General features: G+C 51.7%; 1 protein-coding gene across 11 annotated transcripts in view; it reads left to right on the top strand.

Moving 5' to 3' along the window:
* The window catches only part of LOC108023337 (serine/arginine repetitive matrix protein 2), a 35,534-nt gene that overhangs the window by 4,643 nt on the left and 12,050 nt on the right, over nt 1-18,841 (top strand). For 7 of the 11 annotated variants that reach the window (XR_007764564.1, XM_050888744.1, XM_050888743.1 and 4 more), the window contains exons 2-9: nt 2,025-2,412; nt 2,830-5,010; nt 5,137-5,466; nt 6,053-11,749; nt 11,816-12,334; nt 12,399-12,538; nt 18,417-18,563; nt 18,665-18,740. Coding sequence is in view for 10 of the 11 variants with exons in the window: in XM_050888744.1 (XP_050744701.1) it covers nt 2,130-2,412; nt 2,830-5,010; nt 5,137-5,466; nt 6,053-11,749; nt 11,816-12,334; nt 12,399-12,538; nt 18,417-18,563; nt 18,665-18,740 (9,373 nt within the window). In the remaining variant the exon portion in view is untranslated. The remainder of the gene's footprint in view (nt 1-2,024; nt 2,413-2,829; nt 5,011-5,136; nt 5,467-6,052; nt 11,750-11,815; nt 12,335-12,398; nt 12,539-18,416; nt 18,564-18,664; nt 18,741-18,841) is intronic. The other 4 variants (XM_050888750.1, XM_050888742.1, XM_050888752.1 and 1 more) reach the window with 3 other exon arrangements.

Here is an 18,841-nt window from a genome sequence, read left to right as displayed (position 1 = left end):
TAATCTCATAGCTATCGATTATAAAGCAGTAAATATTACATTGTATTAAGTTGTTCCCAAGATCGTATGGTATTATCTCAATCCAATTAACATTAAAATCCCTGGAAAGGTCTCTGTTTAAGGAAAAGAATAATTATAGTCTCTAGAGCACAAAAAGCCAGTTAGTTGTTATACCTTCTGGCCGATCTTTTTGTGTTGTAAGAAGTAGGCTGGCGATTGTTTTCAGTGCACGAAGGGGGCAGAGGCCGTGGCAGCGGCGCAGGCAGAGGCGTTCAAGACGCAGGTCTAGACTGCGACCACGCGACCAGTTCTTGAAAAAATCGCACACCAGCAAACCAGCGGGCAAACAAACAAGCAAACTTTTCGCACAGACAACACACACTAGATGTATCTCTCTGAACTCGCGCGTTTTGCTTTATTTGGCCAATTCGAATCTGTGGATTTGGGCGAGTGAAAGCGCTGAGAGTAGTGGCAGCGCCATCTGCCGGCCGTGTTGTCGGAAAAGAAAGCACCGGCTTCGCTGTCAGTCGCCGGGGATGGGGCTTCGCTAATAACCAGAGGCCACAAATCCCTGGCAGCAATAGCTATGACCGTCGACCATCTGTTCCTGGGAAGTTCTAGTTACCCTCCACGCTGCTATGATCTTAACTATGCGTTTATTATATACAATTAATAGCTAGCAAGACCTCAATCTGCGAGTAGTTTCGCTTCCTATTTTCTGCTAACCTCCTCCGTTAATCTGCGAATTATTCACAGTTCCGTTTGCCACCTCCCCCCGCAAGTAGAGTTCCATCCGGACTTGGGAAGGTTCCCACTCGCCTGTCATGTGGCCCCAGTTTGGCTAAAATTAAACAGTTAGCGAGCCAACTCACCCACACACCCACCCGCGTGGAGATCGTTATAGAGGTGTCATTATTGTTAATACAAATGTTATTTGACATGTTTTCCGCTCAAGCGAAACTGGTCGTGCTGAGGTGGGGTGATATCACCGCTTCAACTTCACTCAATTTGTTTGCCAACTAAGTATGTCCCCCGTCTCCCCGCTCCCCACAAGGTCTGCCACCTCTCTGGATTGTTGTTAAACAAATGCGGTCTAGACTCTTTGTGGCGGCCCATACGATCCGCTTATCGGTCAGTCGGAATGGTTCCACGTTTTATTTATAAGCTGCAGCGTCAGCCCCGATTTCGACTCGATTCGGTTCGATTCAGATAAGTGGACTCTACGAGAGTCCCCTATAAGACCCCCACGGAAAGGGGAGTAGGTGGAGCGAGTGCCAGTAAACTGAAATTGGATTTACTCGGCTCTTGTGCCTGTCATCGAATCTTTGTTTGCCTTCGATAAACTAAACGTTGTTCCCCATGGGAAAGGGATCGGATCATAAGCTCATGATGTTTCATACTAGGAAAAGGGTTGGATCTACATTTGTATGGAAAACCGAACCGAAATTAGATTTGCTCATAGCCCTTCGGTGTTTCATTCTCCAGAAGAAAGGATCGCTTTGATGTTTATGTGGACAACCCATCTCCATCAATCACTTCCTCTGAATCATTCAATTTGTTACCCTTACGCTGGTCCCGGCCATTTTTGGTCACCGGCTGCTTCTGCCACTGAGACCCGAGCACTTATTGGGGGCGTCGTCTTCATCACCGTCATTTCCCCGGCTAGAAGCCCGCCTCGCCGCGACTCGATTCGATTCGATCTGCGGCTATAAGGCGAGTGACTGAGTCAGTCGACGGCGGGCTGCAGTTGCTGTGTTGGCTGGCCGGCTAATTGTCGGAGCCCGGGGCGCCATAAAAGGCGATCCAACGCGCTGGAGCGATGAGCGTGGGCTCCCTGCACTCCACTTGGACTCCGCTCGAGCACGAGTTCACTCGGCTCAATTGGCCCAAGGACGGCTCCGTCTAGAGATACACGAAATGGGTGATCTACGTTGAAGGGCAGAACGGGTAGTGAGCGATCTGCACTGGGAAAAATCACCGATGACTAGATTTTAATGGACTTTTCTCTTTTGAATCCCTTGCAGTGGCAGCAGTCCGAGGACAGCGAGCGCAAGAAGCAGATCCGATCGCATCTCTACAAGCTGCGCGAGTCGCGACTTTGCAACCTCTACAGGCACGAGGCGGACCCAATGTCGGAGCCAAACGGAAACGGACATGGCAACGTGAACGCGCTGGCCGGGTATGCGGGCAAGGATCCGCTGGCCACCAGCCACGGGGACGCCCTGCTCGACCAGAACTTCCAGAGCCTCAAGTCGAAGGAGGTCCGCGACTCGACCAGTCCCACCCACGAGCTGCGCTTCCACTCGATGACGCTCAGCCAGCCGAACACCACCGGCTGGGACGTGCAGACCTCCTCGGAGGTCAGTCCCGATGGACGGGCCTACCGCACCGAGACTCTGGCCCAGACAGATGGTGAGTCCCGATTCGCTTGCCTGGTGGTAGCCCCCTTTTGTCTGGCTAGCACCACAGCTGACCCAAGAGACACTTGCTGGGAGTTCACCGATTGACTGGTTCCAGGGATTACTGCATGTAGTGGCTTAGACAAGTGAAAACAAACACTATTTGGCTACGATATGGAGAATCTGTCAGTTGTAAATAGGAGACAGAGGTCAATCAGGGGGTTCTCGAAAGGTGGGAAACCAGTCGATCGGCAGAGTTTGCAGTGGGTGTCTGAACAACCTAACCCCTTGTCCCTTGTCGGTGAAGTTCTGTGTATAACCCAACTCTGTTTGTTCTGTATGTCCATGTCCACCACTCGACCTTCCACCCAACGACCTTCAACCTCCGACCTTCGACCTACGACCTACGAACACCCCCACACAATTGCAGGCGTGGAGAAGCTCAATGGTGGTGGCCTGGCCGAGTTCAAGGGTCGCAACGAGCAGCGCTCGAGTGCCTCGCACCAGGGCGACGACAAGAACTTCGTGAAGCAGGCCTCGGACAGCTCGAAGACCCAGCTCCAGGAGACGGTGGTCTTCGGGGACGAGACCAGCGGTCGCACCGAGATGAAGATGAGCTCCACCTCCACCTCGTCCTCCTCCAAGGTGGTGTCCTCCTCGTCCACCGTGGAGTACGGCGACGAGCCGCGCTATCTGCTGGATAGCCATGGCCAGGAGAAGCCGCATCAGCAGCTGCTTCAGCGGGAGTGGGAGCAGGATCAGAGGCGCCAAGAGCAGCGCATTCAGGAGCAACTGCAGCGGCAGGAGCAACAGATCCGCCAGGAGCAGCTGCAGCGCCAGGAGGAGTTCCAGCGGCAGGAGCAGATCCAGCGGCAGGAGCAGATCCACCGCCAGGAGCAACTGCAGCGCCAGGAGGAGCGATTCTCGGAGAGCCGCGAGCAGAGCAACAGCACCCGGAACGTCCAGACCCAGCAGCACTACGAGGAGAACAAGCGCTACGTGGACATGGACAAGGCCTCGCCGGAGTATCAGCGCCATGTCCAGCACTTGATGGAGCAGCCCGGCGAGATCATCTCCAATACGGTGGAGTATCCCAAGCCGAATGTCAAGATGATCACCACGGTTAAGCGCCTGCCGGACGGAACCATTGTCAAGAACAAGCGCTACGAGACGGAGCAACTGACTCCCAGCCAGAGCCAGACAACCCACAAGCAGACCAGCAACCAGACCCACAATCAGATCCGTAACCAAACCCACAATCAAACCCACAATCAGCGACGGGCACAGGATGTGCAGGAGAGTCAGGTTCGCGATGTGGCGGACAACGTGGAGCAGAAGCACGTGACGGAGTCGCAGAGCTTCTCCTCGGTGAAGAAGTCCAGCCGACGATTCTCCACGGAGACCACCTCGGAGACGGTGGAGGAGTACGATGATCGTGGCCAGCCCCTGTCCCGGGTGGTGCAGAAGGCACCCACACCCTCCCATGCCGCCCCATCCCACCACTCGCCCCGTCAGTCGCCGGCCAAGGACTTCAGCACCCACGGCTTCCCCTCGGTGCGTCCGAACAAGCCCACCCAGGAGTATCCCTCCCAGAGACCCGGCCCCGCCGGCGAAGAGGTGGTGGTGGTGCGCTCGGAGAAGAGCCGCCAAGTGAAGCAGCAGACGAGCTCGCAGCGCACCACCGAAACGGAGGTGTTGGGAGATGATTACTCCCAGCCGCAGAGGTCCCCACAGAAGCTTAGGGAGGCACCAGCACCCAGCTGGGAGCAGCCCGCCACCAGGCGTCAGCCGGTGGAGGAGGATTTCAGCACCCATGGTTTCCCCTCGGTGCGCACCACAACCACGACCACCAGTCGCCCAGACCAACCCGATGGCGAGGTGCTGCAGACTTCGAAGACAGTGAGTCGCAACCAGAGCGCCAATCGCAAGACGAACACGGAGAGGATCATTGAGACGCAGGTGGAGCATCCCCATGCCCCCAGCCACTCCACTCCGCGATCCGGAAGTCCTCGTCGATCTCAGCCACGCGAGGATTACGGCAGTGTGAGCTCGCCCCGCGGACCAGCCGGCAAGCCGAGTCAATCGCGTCCCAGCACCACCGGAGGTAGTACCACCACCAAGACGACCACCACCTCGGAGCCACTGACGCGGCGTCAGCTGCAGAAGGAGCGCGAGGTGGACGCCGCCCATCGGGCTTTTGCCGCCTCGCTGCGCAGCAGCTCGCCGGCGGACAGCACCACCTCGGTGGGTTCGCACCACCAGACGCCCCGATCGAGCGTCTCCTCGAACCGCACCTTCCGTCGGGAGATGCGCGAGGGCTCCCACGACAGCCAGGCGCCCTCGGAGTCGAGCAGGATCAGCTCGACCACGGTGACCAGGCACACGGGTGGCACCACCACCACCAGCAGCACCACCAAGACCAAGACCACCAAGCCGCCGGTGAGGGGTCCCAGCGAGCCGAGGTCGCCCACCCCCAAGGCAGGCGGGAGTGTGATCACCACCACGACCACCATTAGCAGCACCACCAAGTCCAGTCCCAGTCCAGCACCAGCTTCACCCACAGCCGCCGCACCACCCACCTCAGCACCACCAGCCAGTTCCGCACCACCAGGTACGAATTAGAGAAAAAAGTCGGAGAAAGTTCGACGACTTTTAGAAAAAAATTGTAACCACATGAATATATATGCTATATAAATATTGGAACTATGAACTATGTATATGAATGTATATCCTTCAGATAACAAGCTATCACAGTATACGTATACTACCACTAAGCCCGGCGATATATTCTCTCTGCCACCAACTACTCCTCCTACTATTAACAACGAACCAACACTAACCACCACCACCAAAACTACAACCACCACCACCTCCAACAACCAGAAACAACCTGCAAACAGCCAGAAACCCGCTCCTGACTCCGATTCCCAGCCGATCCGCAAGGTGAAGCTGAGCGCCAGTGAGGCAACCAAGGTGGTGGAAGAGGCGCCCTGTGTGCGGCGTCAGTACTACCAGCTGGGAAGCGAGGGGGAAAGCCCCGAGACGCCCGAGAGCTCAGGGACCCCTGGTAAGGCTTGAATTCAACCACTACCCGGCCAATTGCCAAAAGAAATCAATAAAAATCAAATCGAGAACTCTGTACACCTAACTATGCTATTCTATACTTCTTATTTTTTGGATTTTTGCAAATAAATATACTTGAAAACCGTTTACCAAAACCGCAACTCTGAAATGTTCAATGTTCAATGTCTTGACAAAAGCACACCACACAAACTGAAAACTGCACTGAATCACGAACTGGGAAGCCAACTTTACCACTGGGCCTGCAGAGTTGCAGGGCAAGATCTGCGGCCCTAACTCTACCACTCCAAGTCTAACCCCCTCTTCCTCTCGAGCTTCCACTAACGGGTGTACTTGCCATTGCCTGCGACCGTGCCTGTGCCTGCGTGCCTGCCTAACACCGTAGAATTTGCCTAACCCGTAGCCCCGTAGCTGCCAGCCTCGTTGTAACTAATCCTAACCCAAATTAACCAGGGCTCCGCCGAAGTAGACACACCTTTCGAACACCCTAGCACACCCTCCGGTTGAGGAAGTAGTAGAAGAGATCACGTAGCGCCTTGCGTCCCCCAGTCTTATGCCCTGATCCGTTGCAGCCAGCAAGAAGCCCCACCCAACGAGGAGGCCCCACGACGAGCCGGAGCCCCAGTTGAGGCGCAGCTCCAAGTCGCCTAGTGTGGAGCCACGTCCGGTGCAGCGGGAGACCACCTTCGAGGGTCGTCGCGTCTCTCAGCCGGAGGATAGGGAGCTCTCGATCGACGAGCTGATTCTCGTCGAGGAGATGATCGGAGCTCCGGGCTTGCCCACGTTGTCGCCTAGGACTCAGGGTCCTAGCAAACCGTCGACCAGGGCCCAGAGTCCCGAGAAGCCACAGCCCAGGGTGACTCCCAGGCAAAGCCCCGAAAAGGAGAAGCCGGTCTTCAAGTCACCTAGCCCATCCGAAAAGCCCTTGCCCCGTGCCCAGAGTCCCGAAAAGGCTCCTGGATGGACTCAGCCCCAAGTCTCGCCCCGCCAGAGTTCCGAAAAGCAAGGGCCCCGAGCCCAGAGTCCCGAGAAGACTCCTGGAGTAGGTCAGCCTAGTGTTTCTTCCCGCCAAACTCCGGAGAAGCAATTGCCCCGTGCCCAGACGCCAGAGAAGGCTCCCGGACTGCCCCGTGTGTCACCTCGGCAAAGTCCCGAGAAGCAGTTACCCGCGGAGATTCCACAAAGATCCCGACAAAGCCCGGAGAAGGATTTAACCAGTCAGCAAAGACGAGAGGAGGAGATATTCCGCAGCACAATTATCACAACCCAAAAACGAACCACCAACAATTTAAACGAAGAATTTCTAACGAACGAACGAGATAATCAAAATCAAACGAGCTACGAGAAGAAGCCCCAGGCCCCAGGAAATAGCGAACCGATAACAATGCCACAGGAGACCACTGAAAGTCCAGATGGTGGGTTTCCTTCCAAGGTCACTGAGGCTGAGACCCAGCCAGCAGAAAAGGAATCGCCCACCTATCGGAAGAAAGGTTTGACTCGTCGTGAGACCTTCGAGGATCGGTGTCGCCAAATTCTGGGTATGGAGGAAGATGGCGACACGCAGGGAACTTTCACCCAGCGACCGAATGGCGATCAGGAGGATGACAATGTAACCCATACCACCGTGGAGACCATCCAAGTAAAAATCGAAGATTGCCCTGATGATGATGAAGATGATAAGCCCCGTCGGGTAACAGAGACATATGTGGTTCGTACGCAGCCCACGATCAAGGTGGAAGAGGAGTTCCTTGTGGATGTGACCGAGTCAGAGGGTGTTGATGTTCTGTTGACTCCCTCGAAAAAGACACCACAGGGCGAGGATGGTCCCAAACATCCCAAGGAGCCAGAGATTCCTGAAGCTCCTCGAAAGAATCAAGATACTCCGAGGACTGTAAAAAAGGAACAGAGTCCTGTTCGTCCCAAGGAGGAAGAAACCTCCAGGTATCCCACAGGGAAAGAAAATCGCAGATACCCGAAGGAGCAGGACAGGCCCAGGTATCCGACGGAGCCGGGAAAACCGGGTCATCCTCAGGAGAGCCCAAGGAATCCCAAAGAGGACGCCGAGACAATTAATCTCAATGAAGAGACCACTATTGTCATTACCAAGCAGGGTTCAAAATCTCCCACACCCACCTGGTCTCCGTCTCCCGAACGTAGAGTTCCGATGAACTCGCGGTCTCCTTCTCCTACCGCCTCGCCTTCAGGCTCCCCTGCCTTTGGCAGAAAGATCCCAGCCAAGCTGGAGTCGAGCTTTGTAACCGAAAAGATCATCGATTGCCAGGGAAAAACCGTTGTGGAGAAAATCAGCCAGAGGACGCGAACTCCAAGTCCCACCACGCCCAAAAAGGGCACCAAGCCAGCAGAAAAGGGGCCGGAGAGAGTACCGGAAAGTGAGTCGGAGCCGGAGAAGGACTCGGAACCGGATACGAAGAAGAAGAACGGTGTGAGCACTACGAAAACCGAAACCGACCGTCGCAATTCGCGCACCACCAAAGCAACGAAGCACCCAGTGGCGCCCAAGGAGCCACAGTCGAAGGTTTCAGCTGCAAAGAGTCCTCGCAAGGATTCGCTGACGGGTCGCAAGCGGGACAGTTTGGTAGAGGAGACACGGAGCGCTACCACTACAACAACGACCACTCGCCAGGGGCGTAAGCCCAGCGATACCAATGGTTCGCCTTCCATCAAGGATCGTCTTCGCTCCTCGCCGCGCAAGCAAAAGACTCCGCAGCACACGCGGAACCCCACTCCAGCCCAATCTCGAAACCCAGAGGATGATGTCGATGGCGACTCCACCTCTCCGGATGCCAGCCCCTCGAGGGTGAGCAACGAACGCCGTCGATCTAGCAATATCTCCGTGCACACGGAGATCATCATAGATCACACGGCTCCCAAGTCCCCGAGAACGGAGAGGCGGCCCCAAAGCACCAACGCAGGCGTCCCCAGTCCGATAAGAAAACTTCCGGTAACGGAGCGAAAGGAGTCGGCTCCTGTGCCCCGAGTAACCCGACGCGATAAAACCGAGAAGGTCACTCGCTCCACCAGCGAGAACATCATTAAGGTGAGCGGCAACAAGCCTCAACCCGAGATGAGTAGCCTGAAGCCGGGTGGAGAAAGGACTAGGCCGAGCAAATGCTGTACCACCAAGACGATCAATCTGAGCGAGCAGCGAATCAATACGGCCACTGATATCGAGGGTGTGATCATCGACATTCAGCAGGCGAAAAGCTCCAGGGAACCATCTCCGGATAGGATTGTGCCAACTCCCGTGCCCGCTGAGATGGAAACGGGAAAGCCGCGTTTTCCGGATGTAGTGCAGGAGCCCGACGATGAACCCCGTCGCAAGCCACAGGTCACAAATATTCCCATTTTCGAGGAGGAGTCTCAAACATATGTGGGCTGTCAGATATCCGAGTTGCGCAGCTCAAATGGCCTAGAGGTGGATATACACGACAATCCCACTGTGGAGGCCCCGAAGAGCCTGGATTATCCCGTGAATACACCCGATACAGACGAGAGCCTGTTAAGTGTGCACGAGAAGGTCTCCCGATTCACTCACTCGGCTGAAAAGGTGATGGAACCGAAGGTCTCTGCGCCATTCAGCAGGGAATTCGATACTCATGCCAAGATTCCCGAGAACGACGAGTGTCTGCTTAGCATCAACCAGAAGGTGGACAAGTTCTTGCGCACTGCCGAGAATGTAATCAGGCCTCCTTCGCTCTCTCCTCGACCGGAAATCGAGCGACCAGGGCTGGAGGAGATCGATGAGGAGCTTCTTCGGGACGATTGCACCCTGAGTGTCTCTCAAAAAGTAAGCAAGTTCATCGACACAGCTGAAAAACTGGCGCCCACCATGCCGCAGAAGTCACCACGCTTGGTGGCCAACATTGAGCGGCATATCTCCCGGCAGAGCGAGCCGGAGCGCGAGTTGGACGAGGAATCAGAGCCCGAGCTGGATCGGGATACAGATGTTGAGGAAGCGTATCCCACCAGTCAAGTGGACGCGGAGGAGGAGATAAGTCATTCGGTGACCAAGAACGAAACCGTAAGGGAGTTCAAGCAAGAAACTAAGGAAACCAGGGAGACGCGAAGGGTCTCCAAGGAAGAACCAGAACGGGTGCCGAAGAAAGTACCCCAAAAAGAGCCACAAACCAAGCTCAAAGAGGAGCCAGCCAAGGTTCCAAAATATCAGGCAAAGCTACCACAAAAAGTGTCACAATGGGAGCCTAAGAAGCAAGCCCAAAGGGAGCCTAGGGGGCCCCAAAAAGATACCCCTTGGGAACCTTTAAGCAAGCTCAAGGATGAACCTGAAAGGGTGGGCAAACGAGAACCCAAGGTGCCCCAGAAGGAATCTCAAACAACGCTTAAAGAGGAACCAGAGAGAGTCGCCAAGAAGGCTCCCCAAATAGAACCACGCAAGGGACCCCTTAGGCAATCCGAGGAAGAGCCGGATTTGTCCCCTGGAGAAGAATTCGATGATGAGCCTTTGCCCATGACCAAGACACATACCACCGCCATCGAACTCAAGCGCCGGAAAGATATCCTCAATCGCCCCTCAGTCTTTGGACAGCGCGCACCAGAACGAAAGCCCAGTACCACGCCTTCACCAACTAAGATGAATGGAACTCGTGGCCGACCAAGTCTGAGCACCAGCTTGATTGCTGAAGAGAAGAGGTCGTACAGAAGTCAGGTGACCAATGTGACCAAGCCGGGTCCCAGAAAAACCACTCCCATGTCCATTACCCCAGTCCAGTCGCCGCCACCCAAGTCCACCAGCAATTCCAAGCGAATGGAGCAAATCAGTCAGCAATCATGGGTGGTCCAGGATGTGGACGTGGACGTAGAGGTGGTGGGACCAGCGCCACCATCCCACATCAGCGAGAAGCCCCAAGGAAGGAGTCCTTCCCCAACGTCATCGCGATCGCCATCGCTATCTCCCTCCCGATCGCCCAGTAGACGCACGTCCACCAATTTGAACACGACCTCCACAACTACAACCACCACCACCACTGAGCACCGCCACCCGAGCACCACCAAGTCAACTACCCCCAAACCGACTCCAACTAACCCAACCCCAGACGAACCCGAAATCACACCCATTGAATCCCTTACAGAAAAGAGCATCACCACCAGCTACACAACGAACACAACTGGACGCAATGTCGCCAGTCGCAGGAACGTCTTTGAGCCGGCCCAGGACTCTCCAGTGGACTCCGAGCCCACTGGTCGTCGTCCGTCGTACATGGACCACACGAAGAGTTCGCTGGAGCACATTCGACGCGATTCGCTGGAGATCAACAAGAGCCACTACTCCAGGAAGTCCTCGGTGGAGGATGACTCTCCTGTGGAGCCACGCAACCCCAATGCAGCCGTGAAGTTCGATGTGCCCAGGAAGACACCATCGCGGGGTGGAGAAGAGCCAAGGAAATCGTCCCTAAAGGGTAAGGATGAGGACTCCGATTTGGAGCTAGAAATCGAGGAGATCTTCGACCTGCAGCGACTGGAGAAGCTCTTGGAAACAGTGGCTAGCTATGAAATGCGTCGCCGCATCCGCGCCCAGATGCGTCTTATACGCAAAAACATGATCAATGCGGGCACGACTACCACTATCACCACGATTACGACGAGCACAACACCGGGTAAGAGCTCACCACTTCCCAGGAAGCGGGATCAGAGTCCAGCGGGCACTGCTGAAACAAGGTCTAAGGAAGTTCGCAGCACCACCACGAGTCGCCGGCAGCTACAACAGCGGACGGAGCAGGTGGACAGCACCACCTCAGCCCCACCAGGAAAAACTTCACCCCAGGGAAAGCCGCCCGTTAAGCCAAGGGAAAGAAGTGCCAGTCCTGCCCAGAAGCGTCGCATTAGTCCACCGGGAAAGCAACCGCCTGGAGATAGGAGCAGCACCACAACCACGAGGGTCACCACTAGTAGCACCACCCGAGGAGCTCCAAGCAAACCCGCTCAAGGTCCCATTTGGGCGGATCGCTCCAAGGTACTAAAGGGTCATGCGGCCGCGCCTCAGACCAACGGAAGTACTCCACGCACCACTTCTAGCAGTGGCAAGATCACCCGCACACTGACCAGCTCCAGCACCACCACTAGTTCCAGCAGCACCACCAACACCCGGAGCAAGCAGCGTGAGGAGGACTCGATAACCTCCAGTTATGGTGTGGGACCCACCGACGAGAACGGACTGCCGCTCTTCGGGATTCGGGCGCTCAAGAAGAAGTCGACGCCACCGGCAGAGGAGCCCTGTGAGACCAAGCAAGGTGAGTGTGGGACTGGAATCTAAAGCACAGAGAATAAAATTTAATATTTATTTTGTCCACCTGCAGAAGTCACAGGCTATGTGATCGAGGAGCAGTTCTACTCGGATAACAAGTCACCACCACGTCACGAGCGCAAGGAGCTTATCTACTCCAGCAACGCTGACGAACTGGCGGCCATAAAGCAACAGCTTCAGGATGAGGACGACGGCTCGCCTCCGGAATTGGATGCGCGGGTGGTGCGCGAGTTCAAGAAGGTGGAGGCGCAGCAATCGCTACCGGAGGATGCCAGATATGTGCGTCGCGGATCGGTGAAGGAGCTCAGCGAGAAGTTCATACGCAAAGAGTCCTCCTCATCCACCCATTCGACCCACTCGCTGGTGAGGAACGAAGATGAAACCGAGGAGGATAGTGAGTCCAACGAGGTGTGCAGCGTGATCGAGGCGCCCCAGATGCGTCAAAATCAGAGCCACATCAGTAGCACCACCCGATCCAGCAACACTCGATCCTTCCTCAACAGCAGTGCCGATCAGCGCCAGGTGACCAGTGTGGACGATGTTCTCGAGCGTATGCGAAATGCGGATAATGGTGAGGATCCAATAGCCCACTCTGAGCCTCCAGCCAGATATCAATGTAATTCTCAATGTTTCAGTGGAAGAACCCGGAGATACTAGCGAGGATCGCGAGGCCCGTGCTCTGCTCAACAAGTTCCTGGGAGCCAGTGTCATTATGCAGGGCGTGGAGAGCATGCTGCCACCCACCGCCACGGGTCAGCGTCTCAACAGTCAAGGGGTAAGTGAAAAACAGAGAAAAGTTTAATTGTCGCAAGTGATATAAAACTTACTGCGACGGTTGGATCCCTGACTCACCCATCCGAACATGATGAGAAAAATGATTTACCCAAGGTATCTAGCATGTGAGGCTGGATTTCATAAAAAGCCGTATTGTATTACAGTTTTCCCAGCACTTGTTGCACGTTTTCAGCACTCTCTGTTGCTGCAAGTGCCATGCAAGCATAACCTAACCTCAATGATGCGCGCAAGCACGTGCACGTGCTCGATTAACCGTTAACTGGGCGCGTGCTCACGCTCTTTCCGCTGCCCTCGCTCGCTCTCCTTTGGTGAGTTTGGTGTGCAACAACCGTTGTGGCCCACTCTCCCCACCTCTCACCACCCGTCCCGTTCGCACTTGTGCGGCACTGGCACTTTGCGGCATGTGTGTGCCGTGTGCGTGATGCTATGTGCGAAGAGATGCGATAGATGCGCAATGGCTGGCTGGTCAGAAAGCAACAAGCACAGTGGCGGTCGCCAAAACAGATCCCAGATTATGCTTCTGCTTCTCTGTTGTAGGATGGCGAAGTTGCAGTTAAATATTTTGTTTTTATTTATATCTTTAATCTGAAACTTTATAATTATGACCTGTGAATCTATAAATACATATCTTGAGAAAGGGTAAAAAAACATTTTTAATTATTAACCATTTTAAATTTCCTAAAATTTTGTAAACTAATTTTTTGTTTTACTGAATAATATTTAGCAAAAATCAAAAAGTACATGAAATCGAAAAGTTGTAATTAAATTTGAAACTAAAAATGGAGCTATAAACCTTAGGTACTTATATTCCATGCCCAAGCCTTACAGAATGACATTAGATTAAACTTGTTGTTGGTTTATAAGTTGCTACTAACTTATCCGCTGCTGTGCAAGCATTAGCAGAAACTGCGGCAGAGGCAGCGGCGCTGGCAGAGGCAGAAGCGCATCTCGGCATCGAGATCGAAATTGTCAGTAGAAACTCAGAGGCGGCATCGATCACTTGTGCGAAGACCACGGGCAAAAGGCCAAGCAAGAGAAAAGAATAACAAAAGAGTGCTAAGCGAACCACTTGTGCTAACAGAAAAGCGTACAAAAGATAGAAAGAGAGTAATAAGCAATAGAAGCGCCCAACGAAGGACGAGTTTTGTAGTTTTTTTTACTGTGCAGTTCTGTTATTATACTGTCGTTATATGGTGAAGAACGCGAGTGTCCATATTTGGTCTAACAGCAGCATCCCGAGAATCACGAGCAACATCAAAGCAAAGCAAGAGCAGAAGCGGGCGCGGAGCAAGGCGTAAGTTTCAGTCACTCCACCTCGCACCGCCTGTGGGGCCGGGCGGTGGGGCAACAATGCCGATGAGCTATGGGGCGGTGGGGGCAAATACTTTTGTCAATTATTTTTAGTGCGCATAATTTGCTGGCAAAACGAAGCATTCCCGTCACGACACCTCAAAATGCACCTGAAAGGCGACGACACCGCCACAAGTCCCACCTCCACACATTCACATATAAATAGTGGGGGCACACGTATATATTTTGAAAGATCTATATCCACCGATACATATAGCTATTTATACGCGTACAATGCGCGTATATATAGAAGTCTGCCGAGATACAGACACGCTCATCTTCCCAGCTATAGAGCAAATAAATAAATAAATACATTTAAAAACAGAGCGGGGCGCAGGAGGATGCATGAATGAGAGCGTCAAGCGTACGGAAAATTTCGACGAAAATAGCTCCAACGACGGGCACTATTTTTACGGACTATACGGACTATTCGGACTATACGGACTATACGGACTATTCGGACTATGTTGGAGCATTTTTGGGCAACAGAATATGTTGGGAGGCGGGGAGGGGCAGAGGAAGGGGCGACGGCACTGGGCACTGGGATGCATGTGCAGCGGACTCAGGCATCTGATGCTCCCGTTTCCTCCACTTGTGTGTGAACCAAATACCGATTCCCACAGATATATCCCGCGACGCTACGAATTCTCCGAGATACATGTATTCGATATAGCGAAGCATTGGCATTTGCATATGCAGATCCCTGATAGTCACTGATCTTAAGTCGGTGGTTCCAGCTGATCGGGAAATGTCTACTTTCAAGGCTAGAGAAAGTCCTAGGATCATAGAAAAGATTCCTCTTATTACAAAGTGCAACAGCAGAAAATGTCCTATTTTTGTCAAATTATATTTAACTTCAAAGCGACTTTAGATTGGCAAATAGCTATTTTTTGGGTGCCGAAATAATCTGGTTGGAAGAAAACACTTGCAGATCGTTTAGGTTTCTTAGGGGCACCTATGTAGACAGATCAGAATAGGTTGCCTTTGCTGATTAGTACTTCAGGGAAGATTGGTTTTCCCAAAGATCTTAACGTTCCATTAGTAGTAGTTACCCATCATGGTTTCGCCACTTAAGGTTGCTTTTCTGATATAGGGGCCAGCACTCCAGAGCGTCCATCCACAAGGCAAGACCCATGGCCAGCTCCACGGATCCCCGATTCCAGCCGATCGAACTGGAACGTAGAGAAATGCCGTTGCCGCTTGCCATTTCAGGTGCGCAGTGCTGCTGCCCCTGCACTTAGCTGAGCGTAACATGCAGAGCGGCAAATCCTCAAACGCCGCTTCAGCCTCCTGAGTCCCCCAAGATCCCCAAGTTTCCCAAGCTCCCCCTTTCAGCTCAGCAAGTCTGCGTTTGGTGATTAAGCATCGCCTGCTGCTGCAAGTGCTTCGAGTTGGGAAGCCGGTTTCCACCATGCCCCATCACACTGACTCGAGAAGTGGGCTTAGGTCAGGAAAAACTTAAGAATATGGTTAATGATATGGGGGAAAACTACCAAATATGATTAAAAACATACCCTGTTTTTCTGGATTGTAATACCAATGCTTCCCATGGATAATATGAAACAGCATAGTGTGACCGTATGGTAACGAACAACTTCAAATCATATTAAGTTGAGGAAGCATAGTGTGACCGTATGGTAATAAGCAACTTCAAATCGTATTGAGTTGAGGAACTTTTAAAAATATCTCGTTGTTTAGATAAAGAAGCGAGCTTAGGTCAAGAAAGAAAACTTAAGAATATGGCGGGGAAAACTACCAATTACGATTTAGCACAGAACTTCAACTTTCAAAAAGAACACGAGCGCGCAGACCATGCATTCCATTGATGACTTAGGGAAACAAAAAATATTGTTCGGGATCTCTGGGGATAATAACTTAAGCCCTGTCAGCCACCGAAAAACAGCTGAAACAGTGAGAATAAGCCAGCACAAATGACGAACAGCATGCTTTCCATCCCCTTGTATACTTTATAGCCCGAGATGCACGGTGTGCATGCCGCACATCGTGCTTGTCAAACAGTCTTGGCTGCGACTCCCATCATTTTTTGTTCCAATCATTTTGTGGGCTGCTTCTTCCTGCCTTTGCTTTTTGCTTTTGCCGTTTCATAATCACTGTGTGTGCGTGTTTGTCTTAGCCTCGCATTTTGCATGTCAAATAATTTCTCTATTTGCCCGGGCTAAAAATACAAACAACAACACGGCGAGCAACAAAAGAAAAAATCGAAATCGAAAGAAAGTCAATTTGGAAACGCAAAATGAAAATCATCATCCTTCGCATGGAAAATCGGGCACAATTTTCTTCGCGTGTGATTGGTTAGGCTTTTTTTGTTTTGAGAGGAGGTCAACAGTGATAGCCAAGTGCGACAAAGCACTGAAAGAAAGGGGGCACTAAAAGCTGTTTATATTCTGGCGAAAAATAAAGAGCCTGATTTTCTTTTAATTTCATTTAAAGCAAGGTACAAAATCAACTTCAAATAGGTTTAAATGTTTCTTAGCCCAACAAAAAATTCAATATTTGTGAGTCGGGGAATTTCTAAAGAGCTGAAAGTCCTATATTTAGGTGATCCATTTTTCGGCAGTGTCTTGCTGCTGGTACAAATTGGTGGCCATCAATCAAGTGGCCGGCTCCCCTTTCTCCCCCTCTGCGCCTTTCAAGGCAGTGTCAAAGCCAAAAAAGAGGGGAGAAGTGTTGACCAGCAGCCACAGTCAATGGCCAAGTGCAGCAAATCAGCTAACTGGCAATGATCGCTCTGGTCAGCTGCACTCCCCATTTCCCATTTCCCCCGCCCAACGAGTCTTTTTAATTGTTTTCTTTGCAATTTCCATTTTGATTTCCATGCTTGGCTTGCTACCCCTCTATTTGTTACGCTTTGGCGGAATCGCGCCAAATAGTTGGCAAGCTTTGCAGTCCCCCAAATAATTAACAAAACAGAAAAAAGCCAGAAATTATTAAAAATAAACCAAAAGCGAGAGGATAAAATGCAAATTAAAGCAAGTCAAATTGGATGAAAATCATTGTATTTTGTGGCCCACATTTTGACAACAATAACAAGTGAAAAAGGGGAGGGCTGCGAGAGCATTGTAAAATGTTTGGCCATTAATTTGGTTTGATTGTTGTTGCCCGCTACACTTTGTTTATAAGACAACACAAATATTATATAAAGTTCGGCCCAGAACGGCGCACAGGGGGAGGAGCAGGGAGCGTACAAATATGAGGAACTTTTCCTGAAATACCCGACTCGTTCGCTGGCCGCGCCTGTGTGTGCCCAAATAATTTATAATTATAAATAGCAACGCGTGTTGCAAGAGGAAGAGCGGGGGCGTTTCGAACATGTTGGAAGTCGCTTTTCAAAAACGAAATTTCCCATGCCGCTGACCAAATTTGGTCAAATTGATGTATAAACAACTACATTTCTCATGCCGCCCGGGCCGTGGAAAGAGAGAAGAACCACAGCGAATTTCCCTTCCCCCTGCTTTTTGGCTTTTGCTTCATCGTCGCAAACTGCAGGCCGACGCGGCGTATACTTAATTGCACTCACATCCATAAGCCATTTGCTATATGCATCAATTCAATATTTGGCATCAATTCGAGGGGTCTATAAACGCTTTTAGCTGATTTATCTGATGTGCTGTCCGCCGGCACAAAGAGAAATTTTATTTTATTGGCAGATCTTTCGTTTGGGGCAGTTAAAATGAATTTTCGCCATAAGTGCGCTGATAAGGTTTTAATGGTTATGTGGCTCCATATCAACGAGCTCTCGAGATGAACGGCTCAACAGTAAAGAAGCCAAAAATTCCAGGAAAAAATATTGTTTCATTTTTTAAATGTTTGTTAAGCCAAACACTTCATTTTCAAAATGTATTATTCAATTTAAATAACAATGAAAATACATTCTATTGCGAACGGCTTAAGAATGATCTTGATTTCCAACAAAAGCCGTTTAAATGGCAGGAAATGAAAGTGAATTTTGTTTTTAAACAAAGAATCAAGCAATAATGAATTATTTTTCAAGTGCTCTTTCCTTCGAGAACAATAATCGTTTCAGTGCCTTCCGCCTCTTTTGTTGACGCTCCACCGTCGGTCAACATGTCGTATGCGCACTTTGTGCCTTGTACTCGGGCATATTACGCATACGACAGGTATGCAGCGACATTGATCAACTGCTGGCGGAAGCTGCCGGGGCAGCGAATGCATTCGAAATCACGGCTAAGGACACATTGTACTGACAAATTGATTTCTTGCTTTCTGCCTTATCACGGCCTTCGATCGATACGACCGAGAGCCGCCGACACACCAGTTTTCGTTGGCAACTCTTGGCAAGTGAATAATTGCGCTGGCTGGCGTGGATTCTGTGGCCGGCGAATGTGCTCATCGTGCTTTATTTAGCCAGGCCAAAACAGCTGGCGTTTGTTTCTCACCCACACACCCCAAAAAAGAAGAAACCAAATTTTCCGGTTGATAAACAACAGCATAGTATTGAACGCCAAGTCTTCTGCTCTGTCTTTTAGGTAAAGACCACGCGGATAACCAACACCTACAGCAAATCGGCCAGCAACAGCAACAACAAGGTCAGCAGCTCCAGCTCCTCAGCACCAGTTACACGCACAACTTGTGACGTCGAGGAGATTTGGGACGAGCAAGTCCTCAAGCAATTGGTGAGTACTACCTAGTGTGCTACGCAGATCCTGCGGACAGTCTCGTGCCATCCGATACCAAAACGATCGATCAATCACCCTCCACCCTCGATCGCTTCCAGCTGGAACAGGCCTCCACCTACGAGGAGCGTCGCAAGATCCGTGCACGTCTACGCGAACTTATGGCGGACCGCGAAGGTGAGTGTCTCTCTGTATATCTCTGATCCATACACATATAATATACACCCCACCCAAAACAACAAAAAACGTAGAGAAAAGCCAGCGGATTAGCTCAACAC

This window comes from Drosophila biarmipes, chromosome X, assembly GCF_025231255.1.
Source record: "Drosophila biarmipes strain raj3 chromosome X, RU_DBia_V1.1, whole genome shotgun sequence".
Lineage (NCBI taxonomy): Eukaryota > Metazoa > Arthropoda > Insecta > Diptera > Drosophilidae > Drosophila > Drosophila biarmipes.
Note: the sequence above shows the minus strand (reverse complement) of the source record. Positions and strands in the feature narration are given on the sequence as shown.